Raw genomic sequence first — 20791 nt, 5'->3', positions numbered from 1 at the left:
CTTATGATTAGACAAAGATGAAAGAAACAGAACAGCTGGCCAGTACAAGCATTACTCACATGATCCATTGCTGAAAGGCTCAAGTTGGTAAGTCAAGGTAGAGATGGAGAAATACTGCCCTAGGAGTTATTTCCTTGAAGAATGGCTCCTTGAAGCTGTTCACTTATACTGATTCATCTACTTATCCATATTCATAGCCAAAGCACTTTTTGACCATTTTTGGATACGTGTCTCACTTCATTTTAGGGTCCTTATTTTTGACAAGTTAATCATCTACCTTCCCTTATGATTATTCACCTTCATGTCAGCTCATTGTCACAGGATGGACATGGAATTCTTGCCTATACTGTGGTTTGGCCCTCCTCCAGCAATAGTTCCACATTTCTGACAATTTTTCTGTCTCGTCTCTCTCTCTCTCTTTCGATACATATATATATATCCCTTACTCAGAGTCACAGTTGGAACACAAATCTTGTGAGCTTTCAGCATGGAGTTACTTGTTTATCTACCCTGTGATTCTGTGATCACCAGCTACCCATGTGTGTAAAGATATGCCGTACGGTACTTATCTTTACAGTCAACACTATATTTTTACTCTAAAGTGCCTTTTACATTAAGAATTTCATTTTTACTTGCATTTACTGCGAATCTTTTTTAAAGGCATAGAAGTTTCGAGGAACACTGGAAATATGCATATAGAAGTTTAAAACTGGGGGGTGTGTGGTATTTTTATTAGATAAGAAAAGGAAGACATGCATGAACAACTTTCAGCAAGTGGACTGATAGGCACAATTTGAAAGCAAAGAAGCAATCTTAAGTCTATGTAATTCTCTTCCATAGCTGATTGTAAAACGTATGCTGACGCATTTTCCACTTCAAGCTGAAATTACAACCGCTGATTTCCAGCAATCCAATGCACCACAGACTTTTAAAAACTGAATGTTTGTTAATTGTAAGAAATTCCCACTGAGATTTCTCTTTGTATTCCCTTCAGATGTAGGGATTTTAACAGATGTAGGAAGAAAAAGGAAAGGAAAAGGAGGGTTTCCTCTGACTAAAATTGTACTTGAGATCCTAATTAATTACCTCACTTTGCTCGTGCATGGGAATCATGCCATTTGTCTCACATACTGATGGCTCAGTATCTTCATTATCATTTACATTAACCTCCTTTACCATTGTTGTAAACCTAAAGAAAACAATAAAGATAGAAAAGTTAGAGAGAAGCAAATAATGCTATTTTCCAGATAGAAGACTTCTCAGTAATGTTTTCTCCTTCCCCATAGATCACGTGAAAAAACCCTCACAGCTCAATTTGGAATTTAATGTTTTTTGCATGCCTGTATATGCTGTACGTAGAACAAGAGACAGAAACTAACAGAAGAACAGTATTAAGCTTACAAAGTCAAGCACTAAAAAAAAAAAAATAAAAAAAAAAAATCTGAGTTTTGGAATCAGTGATCTGTGCTAATGTGTAATATCTATATCTATTTGTGCCTCCTATCAGCACAAGATAAAGCTTATTTACTGTCAACACCATTTACCAGGACCATTAGTTCTGGAAGTGTCACAGGCCCTGTGTGCATGGCAGCGCAAGTGACCATTTTGTAAAGCTAAGAACAACAACTATAGTTTCTAAAGCAGACACACAAGGGGACACTTTTCTCCCTAACTTAAATCTGACCAGATCCGGCTTCGTTTTCAGGGGAATTTTCAAGAACATAGTTCTGTTAGATATCACTATTCACAAACGCATTGACTGAATATCTAAGAAACAGAAGATGCCTGTTTGAATAAAGATCAGGACTACGCACAACTTGCACTCTATATTCAGGTGAGGCTGAGAAAACATGGCTCTTTTTTACTGCTTATATCCCATGGAGATACTTCTTAGAGTGGGAAATAAGGTCCAAGTTGTTTGTGGGTAATTGTCGTTGTATTTACCCAGTCTAACTGATCCACTTCTTGTCCCATAGATGCTAACAAGAGATATGGCAGTGTACTGTTCTGGATGTCAGAATTTTGTTTTTGCAAGTATTTACTGTAGTTTCACAAGTCTGAGCCAGCAAGAGTCACATGTACATATCTGAAGACAAGGCTTGCTAATGCTCTTCTCTGTGACAGCAAAGGTGTGCATGTATTCTCCACCAACTACATTTCAGTGCTAACAGCATTTACTTGAAGTCTTTTACATTGCTCTGGCCATATAAAACACTGCTCAAGTTAAACCAGAACTTTTGAGCCAAGAAATTCCTTCCTTGCTAAATTGCTGGAAGCAAGTCAGAGAGCCGATTCTCACAATTATCAAGCCTTCAATTTATAATGATATGTTTGATATTTGGGAACAATTGACGCCATGAACAAAGACAGGGGCTATTGTAACACCAGGGTGGTTTTGTTTGAGCTGTTCTGACATGAAACTGGCTTGAGACATGGCCAAGGCATAGAGGAAGAATACAGACCCATAGGCAAACACTTTCAGTGTGTTCTAAGGTAATAGTTTTTTGCTTGCTTTCCTTTTAAAATGTAAAGTGTTAGTTTACTCAAATTCCAGTACTTTTCTATATTTTTAATTACCACTTGTGGAACCAAATAGCTGTGGTCTCAAAGTTTTTTAATGAAATAAGTGATACTTTGGGATTTTTTCATAGGATTGTTCATTCATCCTTTTGTTGGGACTGGGAATCCACAAAGGCCAGTCTACTAACTGGAATAGAAAATATCAGCAACCTACCAGCGCCTCCTTCCTTCCCTTCACCAACCACTTCCCCAGGGTATATGTACTTAATTTTGTAATTCTGAAAGGGGTGCATGTAGGTAAGGGACAGAAGGATATTGCTCTCCATCCAGCTTTGCATGGGCAACATCCCAGTTCTCGGGGTCATGTAACTGTTGACACAAAATATGTTAATACTTCTGAGAAGCCCAAATCAACCTCACAACAGCTTCAGCTCCCTAATGCATTGTTCACAGTAGCGCACAGGAAAGGAAAGATTGACTAAACAAGGAGCTTGGATGTTGTGCTTAGCAGGAATGGTTTCAAGGTGTGAATGAGGAGTCTGATAGTGGATGTACTGTCCTTACCTGGTTTGTGACAGGTCTTCATGCTGTCAGGTTCTCGATACTGCTACTTTCAAGCAACAGCCACTTGGATTAATGAGACCAAAGCGAGTAGTCAGTTTACTCACACCAGGGTGGGGTTTTTTTGGGTTCATGGTATTTGTTTGTTTGTTTTGTGGGTTTGTTTTGTTTTTTTAAGCTTCACCCCCTATACAAACAAAATCAGCGATTGAGAAATTGGAGCAGAATTCATACCACAGGGTTAAGACCTGTACCGTGGAAACCAGCCAGTAACAGACTTATTTCAGTACCGCCCTGTAAAATATACTTCCCTTATTTTGAAACAAAAAAGGTTTTTATTATAGGTTTTTATTAGACCCTCTCATTTTACTTCTTTTTAATTGTGAGGGAGGAAGAAAGGGAGGGAGAGCTGAACTGAAGAGATGACTGACAGGGGCAGCATGTGCATGCCTATGTCATTAGCTGTATCGCCCTGGTGACTGCCGACATTCTGGCTTTGCGCACACACCGTACAGAGAGGAATACAAATAAAATACCACAACCACCACCAGAGCAACTAACATGCAGGGAAAAAAATCCAAAAAACACCAAACCCCACAAAAGCCCCAGCCCAAACCACGCATCACCATCCACCGAAAGACGTGAGTAAAGCCTGATGCAACCTCCTTCCCCGCCTCCCCAGCAGCTTCCCGCCTGCGAATCCGGGAACAAAACTTACCTGGGGAACAGCAGGGATCGGAGGGGAGGAACCGCTCTCTCTGAGGCCTCTCCCGCCCGGCTAGTCCCACATCTCCGTGCTGAGGAGGTGGTAATCCACTCCCTGCAAGCAGCGGGAGCAGGAGGAGCAGCAGCTCCGTGCCAGCTCTTGCTCCTCCTCCCCCGCTGTTGCTGCTGGTGCCACGGTCCCTCCTCCAAAGCCACAGCTTCAGCTAGACCAGCAGCAAAAACCTCCCTCTGGGGCTTGGGAAGACCGAAAGGGCTTCCCGGATGCCTTCGTGTCTCCTGGCAATGCGGAGGGGTCCCCGCCGGGCAGGCGAGGGGTGGCTATCACCCCAGCTGGCAGAGGGGCCTCGGGTTGGTCTGAGCGATGGACCGGCCCGCAGCCCACGGCGGCCAGGAGGAGGAGGAGGAGGAGGGAGAAGGAAGCAGATTTTTGTGTCTCCCAACACCAGCCCTCCGCTCCCCGTGTCATTTCATCGCAAGCTGCACCCGTGAAGCAGGTTGCTTTCTACGTGGCCTTTCCCGTGACTGTGGGAAGGGATGCGGGGAAGCTACACACAATCCTCTTACTCAGACTGTGGGAGGGTGGGTGCAAAGAAAGGGTAACGGTCACTAGATGATTCTGCTCTGGGTGCATGCAGAAGAATTGCATTGCGGCAGGCAGGAGAATAAAAAAAAAAACCAAACACACACCAAAACCAAACCAAACTTGCATATTTGTGGTGTTCCCATGAAGACACTTCTACCTCTGTCCACCTCATCTGTAAGTGCACATGAGGGTACGAGACAGACCTCTCTCAACCTCATTTTGCAAGCTACACTGGGTGCACATGAAAGCAGATCCAAATGCAGTGTGTTGCTACTTTGCTCCTAGTAGCATTACACAGAATTAAGCGGACTACAAATCTGAGAGAAAAGCGCACTGTTTTCTGATCAGGTTAAATTTCCCAGAAGGACTTTGAATCAGGGAAGTCTCTTTCCCCCTCCCCCACAAGAGAAAAGTTTGACCTAGAATCTGAAAAGTCAAAAAACTCCTCTTTGTATTATCACTGGGGTGGAAGGAAAACAAACAGAATTACCCGGCTCTTTTAAAAGCAGACCAGGGAATTAAGAGGTCACAAGAGCATTAAGAAGCATTCTCCTCTAATAATCCCAGCAAGTCTGCTGGAAAACCCCTAGACATTAGAACACATTTCAGAATTGTAGCTGTTAACACATCCATGAAAAGCATTGCTAATTAGGCAAGAAACAGCAATCTCCGCTGATTTCCACCGACTGCCACTGAAAAATCCCTATCTCTGTGCTTTTAGTGCAATGCAAAAAGCAGATGATACCTCCTTTTCTTGCAGGAGTGCTTTGATAAGAAAAGCCATTTCTGAGTAGCATCTGTATATTTCAATCACCAGTGAGCTTAGAAATGTTAACTAGTAACGTTCAAGATGCAATAAGTATAATGGATTTTCTCTCAGATTCTAAATCATATTTTCAGAATACACAGTGCAAGTTTCCGATGTTACTGCAGTGGGGAGATTCTCTTCTCAATGTAGGCCTTCTACAGCTACTGCAGAGGAAGGACTTGGGCCTTCATATTAAAGTCTGAAACCATTGAAACAGTATCCTGCCAGCCTGAACTTCTAACACTTGAATTTATGTCAGTGAAGCCATTTTGGATAATTTCAGATTTCTGCCTCAACTTGATCCTGCTTGGCCGCCATGGTCACTTTATTGAAATACTAGACACTCAAAAAATCCCATAAACAAACCAGATCAGAATGCCCCAACCATGATTAAAGGTAAAAGTTAAACCCATAATGAGCCTGAGGAAGCCAACATCCACAATACTTTCTCATTTGTAAAAGTTACATTTACTTATAATTTCAAAATAAGAAGCCTGATCTTAACTAGACATGTTCCATTATCTTTGAAATAAAATAATTTATATTAATGCTTCAGCTAATATTGAAAAGCTTAAGCAATAATTTTTAAAACATAACAGTTGTTGTTACAGAAACACACAAAATATTGTACATTTTTTCCCTGTGCTTTCTGATTACTGATCAATCATACTCAGTAGCATTTATGTATGTACATGTGTATTTAATATATATGAATATATATATGAAATTACATACAGCTTCATTCACAAACTAGATAAATAGAGCTGTGTGCAATTTTTTTAAAGTAACCATATTTCTAGGCAGTCAGCACATGTCATTCATGTCAATTTTAGCAGTATGTTAGCAAAACAAATAGTTTTGGAATTCAGGTTATTCATTGCTTTAGATCTCTTGGTCAGGATCTATGCTTTTTTCCAGAGTATAAGACTTTACGATAATAGGTTTCTGATTCATAAATCTAAGCTACCATGTGCTATCACAATAGAAATATCAACACAAACTCTTGTAGAAACAGTCCTTTTCAGAGAAACTTAGCCTTGTGTTTTAGCATGAAGTACTCTATTGGTATTTGAGAATCAAGCAATAGAGTACCAAAGCTTAGCACCTAGCATATAGATTTGACAGTATTTGTCTAATATTAGTACATCCTTTTGAAAAGGAATATATTGGCTTTATCTAGAGTGGTAAAATCCACTCCTTTTGCTTGTGTGCCAGAATTCAAGTGTAGTCACAAAGATCCACCCATGTATTTAAGAATATTTCTCCCACATATACTCCCATTCATGCCTGCCAGAGTGATGTCCTTGCACAGTACTTTCTGTACATGGAAGGAGAGAAAAAAAAAAAAGATATAGTAATGATACTTTCAAGATCATTTTAGCAGTGATCTATACCATTAGTGAAACAATTCTGGTCTCTATTTCTTCCCACTAGGTCCTCATTTGTACAAGTTAATGTACCCATTTTCTAACTGATTATAAAACTACATGTGATTCTCTGTGCTCTCTGCATGGTACAAGCTTTAGTCTTAACCATTAGAGCAGGCTCCTCTCCATCATTTCTGCTTCACAAAGACAGTGTCTATAGCGGTTATGTGCTTAAACAAAAAACCCTCCCAAACTCCACAAAAATCCTACTGCTTCCAATGCTAATCTGTTGCCCTGCCTTTTGCGCTACTGCTTTTCCAGATTCCAAAAGCCTAACTTGCCCAGGATCTGGAAAATGGACATTGCAGTTGCACAAACCAGCTGTGCATGTACACTGACTCTTTGCTGTATACACAGTAAGTTTCATGTGCTCATATACCACACATCTACAGTGTTTGACTGTCTTGCACTGCCCACTTTGGATCTCTAAGTGTTGTCAGGCTTGGGACATATTCTTTTCAATGATTCAGACTGTTTTTCTACAGCTATTACTGTTCTAAAACATTTTACTAACAGTTATACAGAGCGGAAAGGACTTAGTTTGTAATTTGCAAAGCAGAACGTGCTTTCAAGTACAATTTGCAATTAGTATGTTCTCTAATATAGAAACATCCATTACCAGTAACAAAATGATTCAAACATTCCAATCTTCAAATTTGCTATTATTTCTGCTTTCTTCTGTTTAAACCACACTTAGTTCAGGATCCGTTTGGCTGATTTAACAGTAGTTGCTCCTTTTTCTCTGGATAGTCTGTCAATGCTAGTAGGAAATGTAATTGTGAATATTTAGCTTCCAAATACTTTGCAGGATGAGAATAAAGGTAGTATTTAATTCCTTTCACTCAGATTTGCTTAAAACACAAGTCAGATTTTGTACCTTAAATAATATTCTTTGCCCTCTGAAATCTTAAGCGTAAAATTGCTATTCTTTCATGTTTTTGGAGTTACCATAAATTGAAGCCACATGAAGTATGCTTTACTCCAGCGTTTCACTACTTAGGGAAAAGTGAATCAGTAAGATCAATCTAGAAAGAGATCATATAGCAGTAAAAATGCACCAAATTTGTTTTGAAAGACATCATGTGCATGATCTGAATCTTTGCAAGCTGTCTTAACTGAGAAAGATGATCCTCACTTTTTGCCTTTCATGGTAGGAATTTCCTTTTGCAGGTAGGGTCAGTCACAAGCTCCATCCTCCATCAATGATTAGTTCATTACCAGTCACATAGGCAGACTGAAATTACATAACAAGTAACAATAATTTTACCTAATTTTTCATGGCTATTAATTACAGGGAAATACTTTTTCTTTAAATTAAAAAAGATGCTTTCTTTTTACACAAACACTTTTTTTGTTTTACAAAAATATCTGAATAAATGGAATATAAACAAACTTGGAAAGGAAAGCCTTTCAGCTAACTCAGGGGAGTGTAGCAAAAGTATTATTAGAGGCATTAAGATGAGAATGCATCCTGAGCGTACAAATTCACACAAACTAGACTTCAGATATCTTACCTGCAGGAACAATACATTATGCTATGGTGTTATTAGGTCTGTTCAGCTGAGCAGAATCTGACCAGGTCAGACAATAATTGTAAGGGGACCTAACTGAAAATTTAGGTCATGCAGATAGTGAGGTAAGCAATTGAGCTGTTGACATTCTTCTCTATGTCAGTACTGAAACATACTGGAATACATTGGAAAAGTGGAATTTTGTCTACACATGGTTGAAAACCCTATGACCAGACTGCAAAAAATTAGTAGCTTTACAGAAATGCTAAAACCAAGATGAAAGTGAGAAGCCAATTACTGATAGATGGCAACATTAAGACTGAATTAATTCCGCTGAAGTGTTGTATTATGCTCAGTAGGACTGCTGGACAAGTCGAGAGAAATCCAGTCCAATTTTAGAATCATAGTAAAATTTACAGCATCTGAAATAACCTTGATGTGTACTCACTAGTGTTGGTGGTATTTGCAGTGGTCATTAAGAGTTTGGTGTATAACAGCCTCAGTGGGTCTATTGTCTTCCTTATGCTGAAAGGGTAGATTCACTGTGAGCATTAGTGCTTTTAGCCAAAACCTCCAGCAGTTCTACGCAAATGTTTGCTCTTAAATAGTGAAGGTAGGTGATGACTACTAATTCTACCTCCTTAAAACATGATCTAGCCATGGTGCAAACTTGTAAAAGCAGACAAGCCCACTTCTCCTATCATTCAGGATGATCTGGGGTCAGTCAATTTGCTCAGATGACGTGAAACCACCAGGCTATGGTACCAAATACAAAATGTCTTAACAGTTACTGTCAACACTCAGAGTACTTTTTGTATTGTAGGTTGAACTCAGTAAAAGATTTTTTTTATTTTTGTAACAATCCAGCTCAAAGACAATATAAATCCTCCTAAAACAAATTCTCCTTATTGTGAAGTGGCAAAGTAGCATGGGATTCTGTGACAGGAAATTTTATTGTTCCACACTTACTTCATCAGAGGCCAAGTACACAAAGAGATGGGCCACTTCTTCAGTAGTAGCCATCCTACCAGTCTTCTGTCTGGCTAGAAAGTCTTTCAATGCCTAGATATACAAGAACATTTGGTATATCAAAAATAAAAACCCAATTATTTTAATCCAATTAGTAGGACATGTACAAAGCAATACTGGAAACAGGCCCTAAGTCACAACTTCCTTTAGTACACTGAGTTGGGAATTTATGTGAGTAAAAAGAAATTAGAAGATTAATAGTGGTATGAGTTTCAGGTCTCCAGGTAGGAGACTGGACCTAAATCTCTGGTTCCAGAATAAAGCCAACACAAGTCCTTCTTCCTTTGGTGGTAGATATTCCCAGGCCCTTCAAATGAGGGCTCACAATTATCTAGTCAGTATAGTTAAGCATCCCAAATAATTTTGAAATGCATAGGCCAGAATGACCTTTCTACCATGGTTTTGCACTAGTTCGTGCCTGCCACATGCCACAGTAAAAAAGGTCTTCTACTTTTGCACTAGATACTGTAACCAATGGTTGCAAATACTTCCAGAGACGACATACCCTCTGTGTTCACTAAGCAATAGTATCCTTCTGAGGCATATTAAGACTTCTGTCTTGAGTACAAACTGACCAAACTATCAAAGGAGACGCTACTGTTATGTTTTCATTGGTACTCTGAAATAAGCGACATGCCTGATTATGGGCAGAAGTGTCACTATATATTTATTTTATTTTTTTAAAGGGAGTTAAACATATGTACACACATGATCAAACTAATAAATTGCTTTCTCACCTGTTCTGGGTTAGGCCGGGCTTGGATTCTTTCCTGTAAAGATGGTGTGTCAACAGTTCCTAAGCAAAATTTTAAATTCAGTGTTAAAAAAAATCAACTGCATCAATAATCAACAAAAAAATGCAGTTCATTGGTTCTGTTTGTATGTCTTAACACTTATGTGTAACTTCATAATGATTCAGGAGAAAGACTGCAAAATAGTGTAGGATTCTAAATTTCAATAGAAGGCAAGACTTCTGAGAATTAGATTCAATCCGTTTCAGATGGTTAAACAATGGGTAGCCTGTTAGCTAGCCCTTGCCTGCTTCTAACTTCCTAGACTGTATCTTTGAAAATAAGCATTCAAATACTGTGTAATGCATATACAAGGTGCACGTGCTGGGTTAAGAGACTAAAGGTACAGCTTAACTACAAAAGTAACAACTTTTCTATTTTAAGTCTCAGAAATGTTTCAAGCATGTCCTGTTCTTTTAGATTGCTGGTAACTTTATTAACAAAGAATAGACTTGGAAAGTGGCAACTAATGTCAAACTAACTAGGGCCTTCTAGCACCTGCTCCTAGTTTACAAAAGAATGTAAGAAGACTTACCAGGACATATACAGTTGCATCTGATGCCTTGTTCAATGAAATCAGCAGCCACAGACTTTGTTAGACCAATAACTGCTGCCTTTGAAGTACTATATGCACATCTGTTCACAACTCCTAACAGAAGATCAGTGTGAAGGCAGTGTAGAAACATATTTAAAACAAAAAAGAAAAGAAAAGAAAAAAAAAAGAGTGCCAAATTTGTTCAACATGCACCTGCTTCTGGACTCTAGCACTTCCTGTAGCACCTGTAGTCTCTCTATAAGGGCAGGCTAACTAGAACACTGACTGCCAGAATTCTACTCGGGCATACACCAGAGAAAAGCACAAAATCTTTCAATAGTATAAGTTTGGGGAGTAGTCTAGAAAAGTTAACAAAGCAAACAAAGATTTAGGAACAGCACAGACCCATCTGTTAAGTCACCATCAGGCTTCCTCAGGAAACACAGCTACAGTGCTTATGTAATTATCATTTCTTCATTGTTTCTCTGAAGAACATATGTAGCAAGATATCACTGGAAGCAATTCCTTTTTAGTTAATATAAACTGGTAAAAAGGATGCTACAAAACTTTCAGGACACAGATTCAAAAGCTCAAAGGCAAGAATCTTAGTGTTTCTGCAATTTCCCATCTGTGTTCTTGCATGTATGTACAAGTTGATGTGTTCACTTTTGGTTTTAATTGCATCTCTCCACAGGATTGGCAGTGTCCTCTAAATTTAAAGTTGTAAAATATTTATTTTGCATTCCCACAATTTTAAAAATTTATATAAGGAACTCTCTAGCAAGGAACTGACCTTTAATGCTGGATGCCACAGAAGACATATTTATAATATTTCCAGATTTCTGTTTAAGCATCTGCAAAAGAATACTTTATCATTCAAATGCAAACTATTTTGTCATCTGCAGGTCCAGCAAAATAATTTTGCCTATGACAACCCACAGAACAGCCCTACATGCAATTGATACGCAGGGTAACACAGCTTAATTGGCATGAATAGGTGCTTATCTCTTTTTGATCTGTTGACTGAAGTAGTAAAGCAGAATCTGAAATTCTCTCTAGGTTCTCTTCAGTCATCTCAGGGACAAAGACTATGACAGGAAAGGATTTTTTTCCTAGATAGCCACCTCTGGATCATTGTCCTCTTGTCACCACAGTAAGTTACCCTACATAGACATCTGCTCATACCATCTACCAATGCAGTAATTCACTTCTCCATTGCTTTGGAGAAAACTAAAACACAGCTCTCTAGCATCTTTGAATTGTAGCTAAATTTCTTTAAGTTATAACCTTTTTAGGCATCTCAAAACCTCAGATACCTGAAGTTATTATAAAGCACCTTTGAAAATGAAGATCAGCTAAGAAAAAAACCCAACCAACAAACAAAACTAAACAAACAAATAAAAAGGACTGGAACAACACTGAAAAGAGTAGTCATCATCCAGTCATGGTCACAGCTTCCACTTCTGGCCTTTGCATTTACAGGAATACAAACACCTTGTTCAGTCCCCAAATTTTTGTAGTCCCCAACCTAGTTACTACATCAAACACAAGTGTCCTCAAGCTGCTAGACTATCCAGTTGGATTGTTGTTCTGATATAACCAGCATGTTGGCATTAGGGGCACTGATTGCTTCACAAGATAGTTTCCAGATTTGCATAAAATTCATATTAATATACATATTTTATAAATATTTTGGAGCAGTGGTATTGTACAGTTGTGTGCTATAGTATAATACAGTAGCACTGTATTGCAACGGCTCCCTCACTGCTCTGCATTTGAAGGATTTTTAATTACAAATTACACAGAGCAAAACCCCTGAATTAATCTTCTCTACCATATCCTTTAGATAGATTGTCTACTTGAAGGATTACACGATGCAGAGAATGTTTTAGAGTAGGATCACTATAATCTAAGGGCCTCCCCTATCCAAAGATGCATACTTGCATTATCTCAAAGCCCATGCTGTCAGAGTGGCAACAACTTAGACCTCTCACACTTTAAACACAATGCAGCACAGACTAAAAGTGATGGGCAACCAAGCCTTACCTTAGGAAGGAATGTCTTGATCATTAGATACATGCTGCGAACATTAAGGTTCATAGTGAAGTTCCAGTCTTGTTCTTCACACTCCAGAATAGTCCCATGATGAACAAACCTAGAGTAAGTGCATGAAGTGAATTACTGTCTTAGATTTACATTTCTATGACTTATGCACATTCTTCCATTGCTATTTTGTAATAGCTAACCCTTCCAACTTTGAAAAGGATGGGCAAGAGCTCTTTTGAAGAAAGCAAGCAACAGTATATTTCCTCTGATGAGTATCAAGGAGACAAGACAGACCTGATATGTGCGAAGAAATATTTGGTAATAGGGAAATTAAAAAAGATAGAGCACTGTCAGACCATCAACTTTGCTCACTGTTGTGCCAGAAGGGCCAAAGCTATCAGTATAGGGTACCCACAGAGTGGGGAAAACAATTCCAGAGCCGTTCTCTCTTGGTCTGAGTAACACAGCTAGGCACAAAAAGTTCAGAGTTGATGAAAACATATGAAAATTTATATTAAAGATATAAAATGCATTAAACAAAAGGAATAATATGCAATTAAGTAAAATAAACTACTTCTGTAGGACAGAGAAACCTGGAAAAAGAAGTAGGATCAAATAGAAGCTGGTTACCCTGCAACATTACAGAGGACATCAATCCTTTCAATATCCTTGGCCAGATTGTCTATCTGCTCCTTTTTGGTGACATCCAGAACTCGTATTTGAATGCCTAGAAAAACATGGAATTAATTTCAGTGTATTTGGCTAAGGATCAGCAGTTTATTTTTCTGAAGTGCTGAGGACTGCATGTACGATGCAAGTCAGTGGCTTGCCAGGAACAGTCTCCTCTCAGTGGTTCACCATGACATGGAGACTCACTGAGCGAGGGCTACGCTTAATGATCAAATTAGTGTAATAGTTAAATCAGGACAGCAATGGACAGCATGGCATGCTATTTAAAGTTTCAGAAAGGAATTAACAAAAGATCAACTGATTTGATTGTCTTACAGCATCACACAAGCAGATGAGCTAATGTTATTTACCATAAAAACATTTCCAATAAATTTGAGTTCCACCGTGCTCTCATACTGAAGAATTACAGAGCCTGTATAATCATAACAAGCTTTCATGCCCACTATTAGAGAATAATAATTACTTGAAACTAGTCACATGTATCACATATACTCACAATCACATTACATGCCATCTATCCATGTGTAGTTGAAGATATGATGAATCAGCTTTATACCACTTAATGAGAAAAAGTGATTTTGCATGAGCCAATAATTTACATAACCTGGAAAGATGTCATAGCCATGATAATAGAAATGAAGAGGAAGTGTAACAAATTGATGACTTCTATCATGAAGGCTAGTTAAAAATACAATGCTTATACTTTTGCAATTATTTGTTTATAATCAAACAAAAGAGGGCTGGAAACGTGTTGCTTTTCACTATAAGCTTCCATGTATTTCAGCCTCTGACAGCTGTCACTGTCAGTGCTTATAGCACCAGCTGTGCCTGTGCCATACCTCCAAGAAATCCACTGATAGCAAAAAAAAACCCCAAACCGAAACAATCTTCCTATTTTGTTCAGAGAAGTTGTCTCTGAAAGATTGAGCAACGTAATTACTGCAAACCAGGGTCAGGCTCAACTCTTCCAAACCCTTTTCAATAGAATCAGCCCCTCTAACAGAATTGCTTTGGGGCCAACCACAGCTGTGCCATCCCCCAGCCAGAAGTGAAAAGAACTAAGTAAAAGAACTACTCTTCCAGATGAGCTGTAATATGATATGATATAAATACGATACAATCTACATGTTATTTTATCTCATTTTACTTGAGTAGCTTCCAGTAATCTAACACAACTAGCTTTTCTCACCCATGCCAAGGCTGAATCCTTACTACGGAATAGGCATACTTTGTGATACACTTTGCCTGCACCTTTGTTCCATACTGCGTGTAAAGATTGAGCTGTGCCTCCTTCTCAAATACATGAACTTTTTCATCCAAAGGAAACTAGGATGAGTGGAAAAGGAGTCAGGGTGTACTCCAGTAGTTTCCTTAGTGGGTACAATTAAGCTCCCAGGGCACTAAGACTTGCTGCTGATCATCCTTTTGCCACAGCCTGGTCACAGCATATCCTACATCAAGGATGAAGGGACATCTAGTGCAGAATACACCTATGCCCCAAAACATAGGGTTGTTCTGTCTGGGTTTTTTTTTTGGTGGTGTGTTTTTTTTTTTTTTTTTTACAATTTAGTCATGTGCAACTAGTGACACACAGTCTAATAAGTGTTTACAACTACCTATTGAGCGACGGTAGAGGAGATGGAGACAGACTTCTCAGAGGCCCACAGTGGAAAGATGAAAGGCAACAGAAAGAAGCTGGAACATGGGAAAGCCTGACTGAATATAAGGTGTGTTTGGTTTTTGGTGGGTTTGGGGGGGGGTTGTTGTTTTTCTTTGGTTTGTTTTTTTTTTGCTTTTAAAATATCATTATTATTTTAAAATCATGAGGGCAGTTGCACTGGAATGGGTGCCTAAAGAGGTTGTTGATGAAATTCCATCCTTGGAGATATTCAGAACTTGACCCAACACAGCCTTGAGCAACCTGCTCGAACCAGAACCACTTTGAGCAGTAGGCAGGACTAAATGGCCTCCAGAGGTCTCATCCAGCATACATGAGTCTATGAAATACTGTAAAGCTGCCTGTAAAGCATCTGAGTGATGTCTGAATTATGGGAGAATGCGATCTGAAATAGACAAAAACCTGTTTCTTTTGAAGCCAAACTGACAAGTCCATGAACAGGCTTTATATGCCTTAGTTAAACGATATAGACACTTTTGAAGAGATTGGTGTATAATGATGCAATTAGACTACAGGCTGGTGATTAACATCAGCACTGGAATTACCTCTGCTGGATAAAATTCAAAGACCACAATGTGCCAAGCCTTAATGAATTATAGCTTAACTAATCAGATGTCAAAAGGATGGAAATGGCTCTGAGTATATGGAAAATTACCTCTTTCCTTGTGAACACTAGCAGAAGGGAAAAAAAAGCACAGTTCAAAAAGCAACACTTTCCTAAATACCCTCAGAATGAACCTGGAAAGTCCTAAAAGTTCCTAAAGAATTACAAAGGGATCGCTTGTGGTGAACTCCAGTCAGTAGAGACCGATGTTTACTCCAAAAGCTGTGCCAGAGAAAAGTGGTTTTGTGTATTTGACTGTCACCCTGTAATAGGAATTCATTAAATCCACTTCCTTCCATCAAATTAAGTTGTAAGCATTTTCAGTTGTAAAATCTATCCAAGTCTTATTTTTCATTTTGAGATTTTAAAAAATTTTTTTTTAATATAATGTCCCACACTTGTGTCACTTATGATTAAGAAACACAGCTATGCAAAACCTGCTCCTTAAAGTGTGTTCCTGTGATATTGGTAGAAAAGCAACCTTCAGGCCTGAGCATTTCTACAAACGGAATAGGCTTTTCTAGTGTTGGTGAAATTGGTTTCTGAAGACATAGGAATTCTACTAGACAGCTATCCTTTTAATGCATTCCTTAGTAAGTATGGACCATAGAAATGCAAGACACTAAATCTACTTTTCGTATAGCTGGATGAAAGTTCTTGTGATCAGAGAAAAGCATTCCTTGCCTTTTCGAATGATATGTTTGACAATTAGCCTATTGATCTCAAAAGGTAACTGAAAAGGGTGCCATTCTGGGAAGCAGAAATCAACTGCTTCTGTGACATGAGAAACTCAAAGTTATTCCACATGCCTGGAACAATAGTCTGATATGCTGATGTTGCAGTATTTTACATGCTAAATCTCTGCCATTCCACACCACAGAATAAAGCAATGCCAACATCTAAAGAATTAGCCTGGATATTTTCCATTTTTTTTGACCTTTTGAAGTTTGCCCTATCCTCGAATTATATTTCAGCCAGTCTACAACAAAACTTGCAAGATCTGAAGTAATACCTACTGTAGGTCAATTACCTGGATATTTCTCCAGTTCTTGCAGCTTAGACTCATTAATGTCTGTAGCAATGACCTTGGCTCCTTCTTTAGCAAAAGCCTGAAGAATACAAATAAGAGAATTAGTTTACATTTAGATATTCCAGATCTTACCAGAAATAAAATCTGTTTTCTTCTCATTTCCTTTTTGACTTGAAATAAAAGTTGGCTGAAGGCAACTGATCTCTCACTTTTCATTCTGGGCATGTCAGGGAGTAATGGACGTCAATTACCACACACCCTGCGGACTACTAAGTAACTATACATGATATAAGACAGATTTAAGATCTTCTTCTTAAAGAAAGGAATCCATAAATAAAATATAAGAACAATAACCAGACTAAGACAACAATTATTATTGCCCTTATTAGCTGCACGTGCACTAGCAAGCACATTACAAACACATAGGGCTAGAATTGTCTATATTGTTGGATTTAAATGAAGTTATGGGATTTGACAGGTAAAAGCACAAGTCATAAAAAAGGAATGATGGTATATAAACTTTATGAAAATCCTTTGCATCCAATTCATTGGACTAGAGCAGTATTAAAAGCAGCACGACTTTTCTTTGATACTTGCCCAGAGATATTTCTTGATTCTTGATGCTCCCCTCAAAAACAGCTTTCTCTGCATTGTGATTACTGATACATTAACAGCTATGTTAACAAAGTAACCTCCGTGTCAAAAGTATTCTGACATCTCAGACTGCAGCCCCTCATCTTCAAAATAAGTGTCTCAAGTGCAGCTTAAGAGGATAGTGGCATTAAACATGCCAGCTTTTTGTAACTTGTTGGGTGTTCACAAAGTGAAATCGTCAGGAAAATTACCTGCTCCTTGGACTGAGTGTTTTAATGTAAGTGATAGATCAGCAGTTTTCTGCATTCTTAACTGCATGCATGAGAAACTAACTGGTCTGGCAAAAATCTTACTTACAGGAGCTTTTCCTAGCTTGTTGATTACGTTATAGAGACACTGAGATTACTAGTTCCTCTATCTGCTAATGAAGAAGGAAGTGGCAGGGGAAGAACTGGTCAAAAGGAATTAAAAGATAACCAGAAAGTTAATACATATGTTGAATTCTGTTTAACAGTAGTGAAATAAAATTTGTAAAGGATTTCTCACAGTTGCTCATTGTGAACAACATTGTAGCTGTGCTGTTAGTATCACATAGACTTGGTTACATCAGCTATTAATGTAGATAAAATATCTTGGGTTTACTATAGGGGAACTTTGCAGTATCCAGCCTTATAACAGGAAATATTCCCTCTATCATCCTTATGTTCTCCCAGAACAAAGCAGCAGAGACTTTGGATTAAAAGAACAGACAGTACCAACCATATATTGTTAAAAAGCACTTGCAGCTGTTCTCAAATCTTGCTCTTATCCTTGCCTAATATCATCACTCAGAGCTGAAGACTTTCAGATATTCAAACAGCAGAAAGCACGCATGATATAGTATAGTGACTACCTTATTCCCCGAACTTTTTAATGTGTGGTTCTAGCTTCATCTATGGTTTATTAATTCAAGAACTTGTCCAATGACACCTGCATCAAACAAGCTAGCATTAGAGACCTAGCTTAGGTACAGGAGAACAAACATTTTCCAACTTACTATAGCAGCTGCTCGTCCAATCCCCTGTGCTGCTGCAGACAGCAGTATGATCTTCCCATCAAGCCGACCCATACTGCTTACCTGTGCAGGCAGAATACGTCACAGAATCAGATGCAAATGCATTCCAAAAACTAGACGTGATTCAGAGTACCTCTGCCATCAGATTGTATCACAAATTGTCCTGTTTGGCTGCAGTGTGACCCTGAGTCATCCAGGGTTCTGAGGGGGGGACACTGCCTCAACTTTTTTTTCCTCACCGTAAGTAAGGACCTCAAAAAGATCAAAAGGCATTTGAGCTCAAAAGCCAAGATTTATTATAATAGAAACCTGACTTCATTTTTCCTTAAACATTAAAAAAAAAAAAAAATCAGGATGAAACAGAATGGAAGTACAATAAATAGCTTGTAATCTAATGCTTCCACTGTCCATTGTGTTCTTAGAAAGCTGGTCTTCTACTCCTCTCAAGCTACAAATTCATCAACTTCCTAGATTGCAATAAATTCCACGCAATACCCTGGGTCTTGGTGTCTGCTTTGAATTGTCTTAGGCATCTTCCAGCACAGCAGATTCCCAGCTCCAACAAGGCAGGAGAGCGGGGGCAGGAATGAAGCTCTGTACTGTCTTGCCTCTCTCACATTGCTTGCTCTCAGGGAACTACTGAGCATGCTTGGGGCAAGCGGTAGGGAACCTCTAGGAGGTTCCACCTTACTCAAGTTGTAGCAGCCAAAAGGCAAAATGTAGCCCTCCTCTCTTCTGCCCAAGCACACACTTCCTAATGCTCTATTATGTTTAAAGAAATACAGCACCTAAAGTTGCAGACACACAAGTAAAAGCAAATGCCATCCTCTCAGTCCTATGGATTCAAAAGTTTCCAGTCAGATTTTTGGTTATTTAAGGAGTAAACTACTTAATAGGAAGTTTCAAAGAACTGCCTAAAAAGTAAGGTCACTGTATTCCAGTCAGAGTGCGATATCTAGTGTTTGTTAACTGGGTTTCCAATAAGCAAAAATTTCTGCACTTTTATAATCTACAAAACAAAATTTGTTTATGTAGCTATGAGTGTAGAAAGGTGTCCCAAGAACCTGAAGTCTTTAAATATATGTTTGAATCCAACATGAGTACTTCACTGAGAAGTTAAGATAAAGATGCCATAATCTCCCCTAGGTTAGCAGCCAATGCTACCATCTAGAGATGCTCAGATCCATGCTGTGCCTTACATTACCGAGTCAAATTTAGTGTTCTACATGTCAAAACAGATTATTCATTTCTGATTTTGATCAGAAATTCTGTTTTCTCAGCAGCTTTTCCAGACAAAAGTTGCAGCAAAACTAGTTTCCCTGAAGGTTACGGATTCAGCAAATCAGACTTCTTCTGAAGAATTTAACTGAAAAATTCTTTCCTTTCTAATATAAAACACATTTTGTCCTTTGATTTAAAGTCAGACTGAGTTACAGACCATTTCAAGACATTGAAATGTTTCACCGTAGGTTTTTCCCCCATAACTGGGACACACATGCACACATGCACAAAGAAGGAAACAAAGCACAAAACAAAAGAACAGTCTCCAAAGCAAACAGTAACTGAGATGCATCTTTCTAATTAGGGGACAGCACAATATCTTAAAAATAATTTTCTAGGTTGGCTAGTAAAAAGACATCTCTTCAGATGTCTCTGATGGTAGACCTGATAAGGTTATATGAGATTGGGCCTGTTTTAGCATAACCTTTTTGCATTGACAGGTAAAAAATACCAAGTTAATGGAGCAAAATGAGATTACATGCACAACTAGGTTGTACTGTCTCTCTAATGTACCAAGCTTTCCAAAACGCAACTCCTCAAACACAAAATTCTGGGAAAAGTTCTATGAATTGTAAGCAAGTCCCAAGTATCTCAACAATGAGCTCAAAGTTCTCCCTCAAGGCAGAGGAAGCTCGCTCTTACTCTTTGTTGTCACATACATCTTTTCAGTAGAAAAAACCCCCCGATCAGTTCAAGTACTTCCCAAATCACCGTAACACTCTGGAAGCAAAATACATTTTTCAATCTAACAGTTTTTATGAACGTTTGCCACACTATTCTATGATTCTATGAAGCATTTAAAAATAAATATTGTCACTCACCAAGCGATCTCAAACAGCTTGTTATATTTACCGACCTTTGTACAAAAGGAAGTTTTATACTTTTTTCCTGTGCTTGTTGGGATTTGTAGTTTAACTGGTAAATTTCTCTATGCAAACGTAATTTCCTGTTGAAGCATTCAGATGCTGCCATCTAGTGAAACTCAAGATTTTAAAAGTGTAATTTTTTTTTCTCCTGCACAGGAAAGGACAAAAAAAGGATCGCCAGCATTAGCTGTCCATTCTCCCTAACGAATTGAAGAAATCAACAGGATTCCCACCAAAAGAGACCACAAACATTTTTCCCCAAGTAATCTCTCTTTAGCAATATAAGCTATCAAATTCCAAACTAGGACAATACTTGCATGATTAATTTTGTTCTTTTTGTTTTTTTGTTAAACTGGTGGTTTACCAACTTAGCTTTTCTTTTTATATCTAGTGGTTTAACTTATATTTATTAATGCGAAGTTAATATCATCAGACTGGAAAATTCTAGGACTAATTT

At 38.4% G+C, this 20791-nt stretch overlaps 2 protein-coding genes across 7 annotated transcripts in view; both read right to left on the bottom strand.

Moving 5' to 3' along the window:
• LOC128136110 (sodium/hydrogen exchanger 9B2-like) overlaps positions 1 to 7859 on the bottom strand; it is a 34488-nt gene extending 26629 nt beyond the window's left edge. The window contains exons 1-2 of one of the 2 annotated variants that reach the window (XM_052775254.1): positions 7761 to 7859; positions 1087 to 1189 (exon numbers count right to left, since the gene is read on the bottom strand). In XM_052775254.1, the coding sequence (XP_052631214.1) occupies positions 1087 to 1189; positions 7761 to 7774 (117 nt within the window). In that variant the 5' untranslated portion in view covers positions 7775 to 7859. Of the gene's footprint in view, positions 1 to 59; positions 116 to 1086; positions 1190 to 7760 lie in introns of those variants that run through there. The other variant, XM_052775261.1, reaches the window with a different exon arrangement.
• Positions 5644 to 20376, bottom strand: BDH2 (3-hydroxybutyrate dehydrogenase 2). Of its 5 annotated transcripts, none has more exons than XR_008233266.1 (11): positions 20290 to 20338; positions 18170 to 18250; positions 16540 to 16618; positions 13168 to 13264; positions 12538 to 12646; positions 11285 to 11345; positions 10492 to 10605; positions 9903 to 9961; positions 9106 to 9198; positions 7266 to 7859; positions 5644 to 6512 (listed from the first exon to the last, which is right to left on the bottom strand). XR_008233266.1 is itself a non-coding variant. In XM_052775282.1 (10 exons), the coding sequence occupies exons 2-10, from the start codon at positions 18239 to 18241 to the stop codon at positions 7806 to 7808; spliced, it is 738 nt and encodes a 245-aa protein (XP_052631242.1). In that variant the 5' UTR covers positions 18242 to 18250; positions 20325 to 20376; the 3' UTR covers positions 5644 to 7805. The 5 variants fall into 5 exon arrangements, 3 of the variants coding, with proteins under 3 accessions (XP_052631242.1, XP_052631234.1, XP_052631257.1); XR_008233264.1 differs by having other exon boundaries at positions 5644 to 7385; positions 7503 to 7859; XM_052775282.1 differs by having other exon boundaries at positions 5644 to 7859; positions 20325 to 20376.
• Between the last annotated feature and the right edge of the window lie 415 nt (positions 20377 to 20791).

This window comes from Harpia harpyja, chromosome 2 (assembly GCF_026419915.1).
Source record: "Harpia harpyja isolate bHarHar1 chromosome 2, bHarHar1 primary haplotype, whole genome shotgun sequence".
NCBI lineage: Eukaryota > Metazoa > Chordata > Aves > Accipitriformes > Accipitridae > Harpia > Harpia harpyja.
The sequence above is the reverse complement of the archived record's forward strand: the minus strand, read 5'-3'. Positions and strand labels throughout refer to the sequence as shown.

What these genes read in the sequence shown, in the direction of transcription:
- BDH2 (XM_052775282.1), bottom strand. Translation starts at nt 18,241, where the DNA reads ATGGGTCGGCTTGATGGGAAGATCATACTGCTGTCTGCAGCAGCACAG. An exon ending in TGTGGCATCCAGCATTAAAG is followed by an intron (nt 10,606 to 11,284) that starts GTCAGTTCCTTG and finishes ATCTTCTGTTAG; the next exon opens with GAGTTGTGAACAGATGTGCA. An exon ending in TGTACTTGGCCTCTGATGAA is followed by an intron (nt 7,860 to 9,105) that starts GTAAGTGTGGAA and finishes ATGTAATTTCAG; the next exon opens with TCTGCCTATGTGACTGGTAA.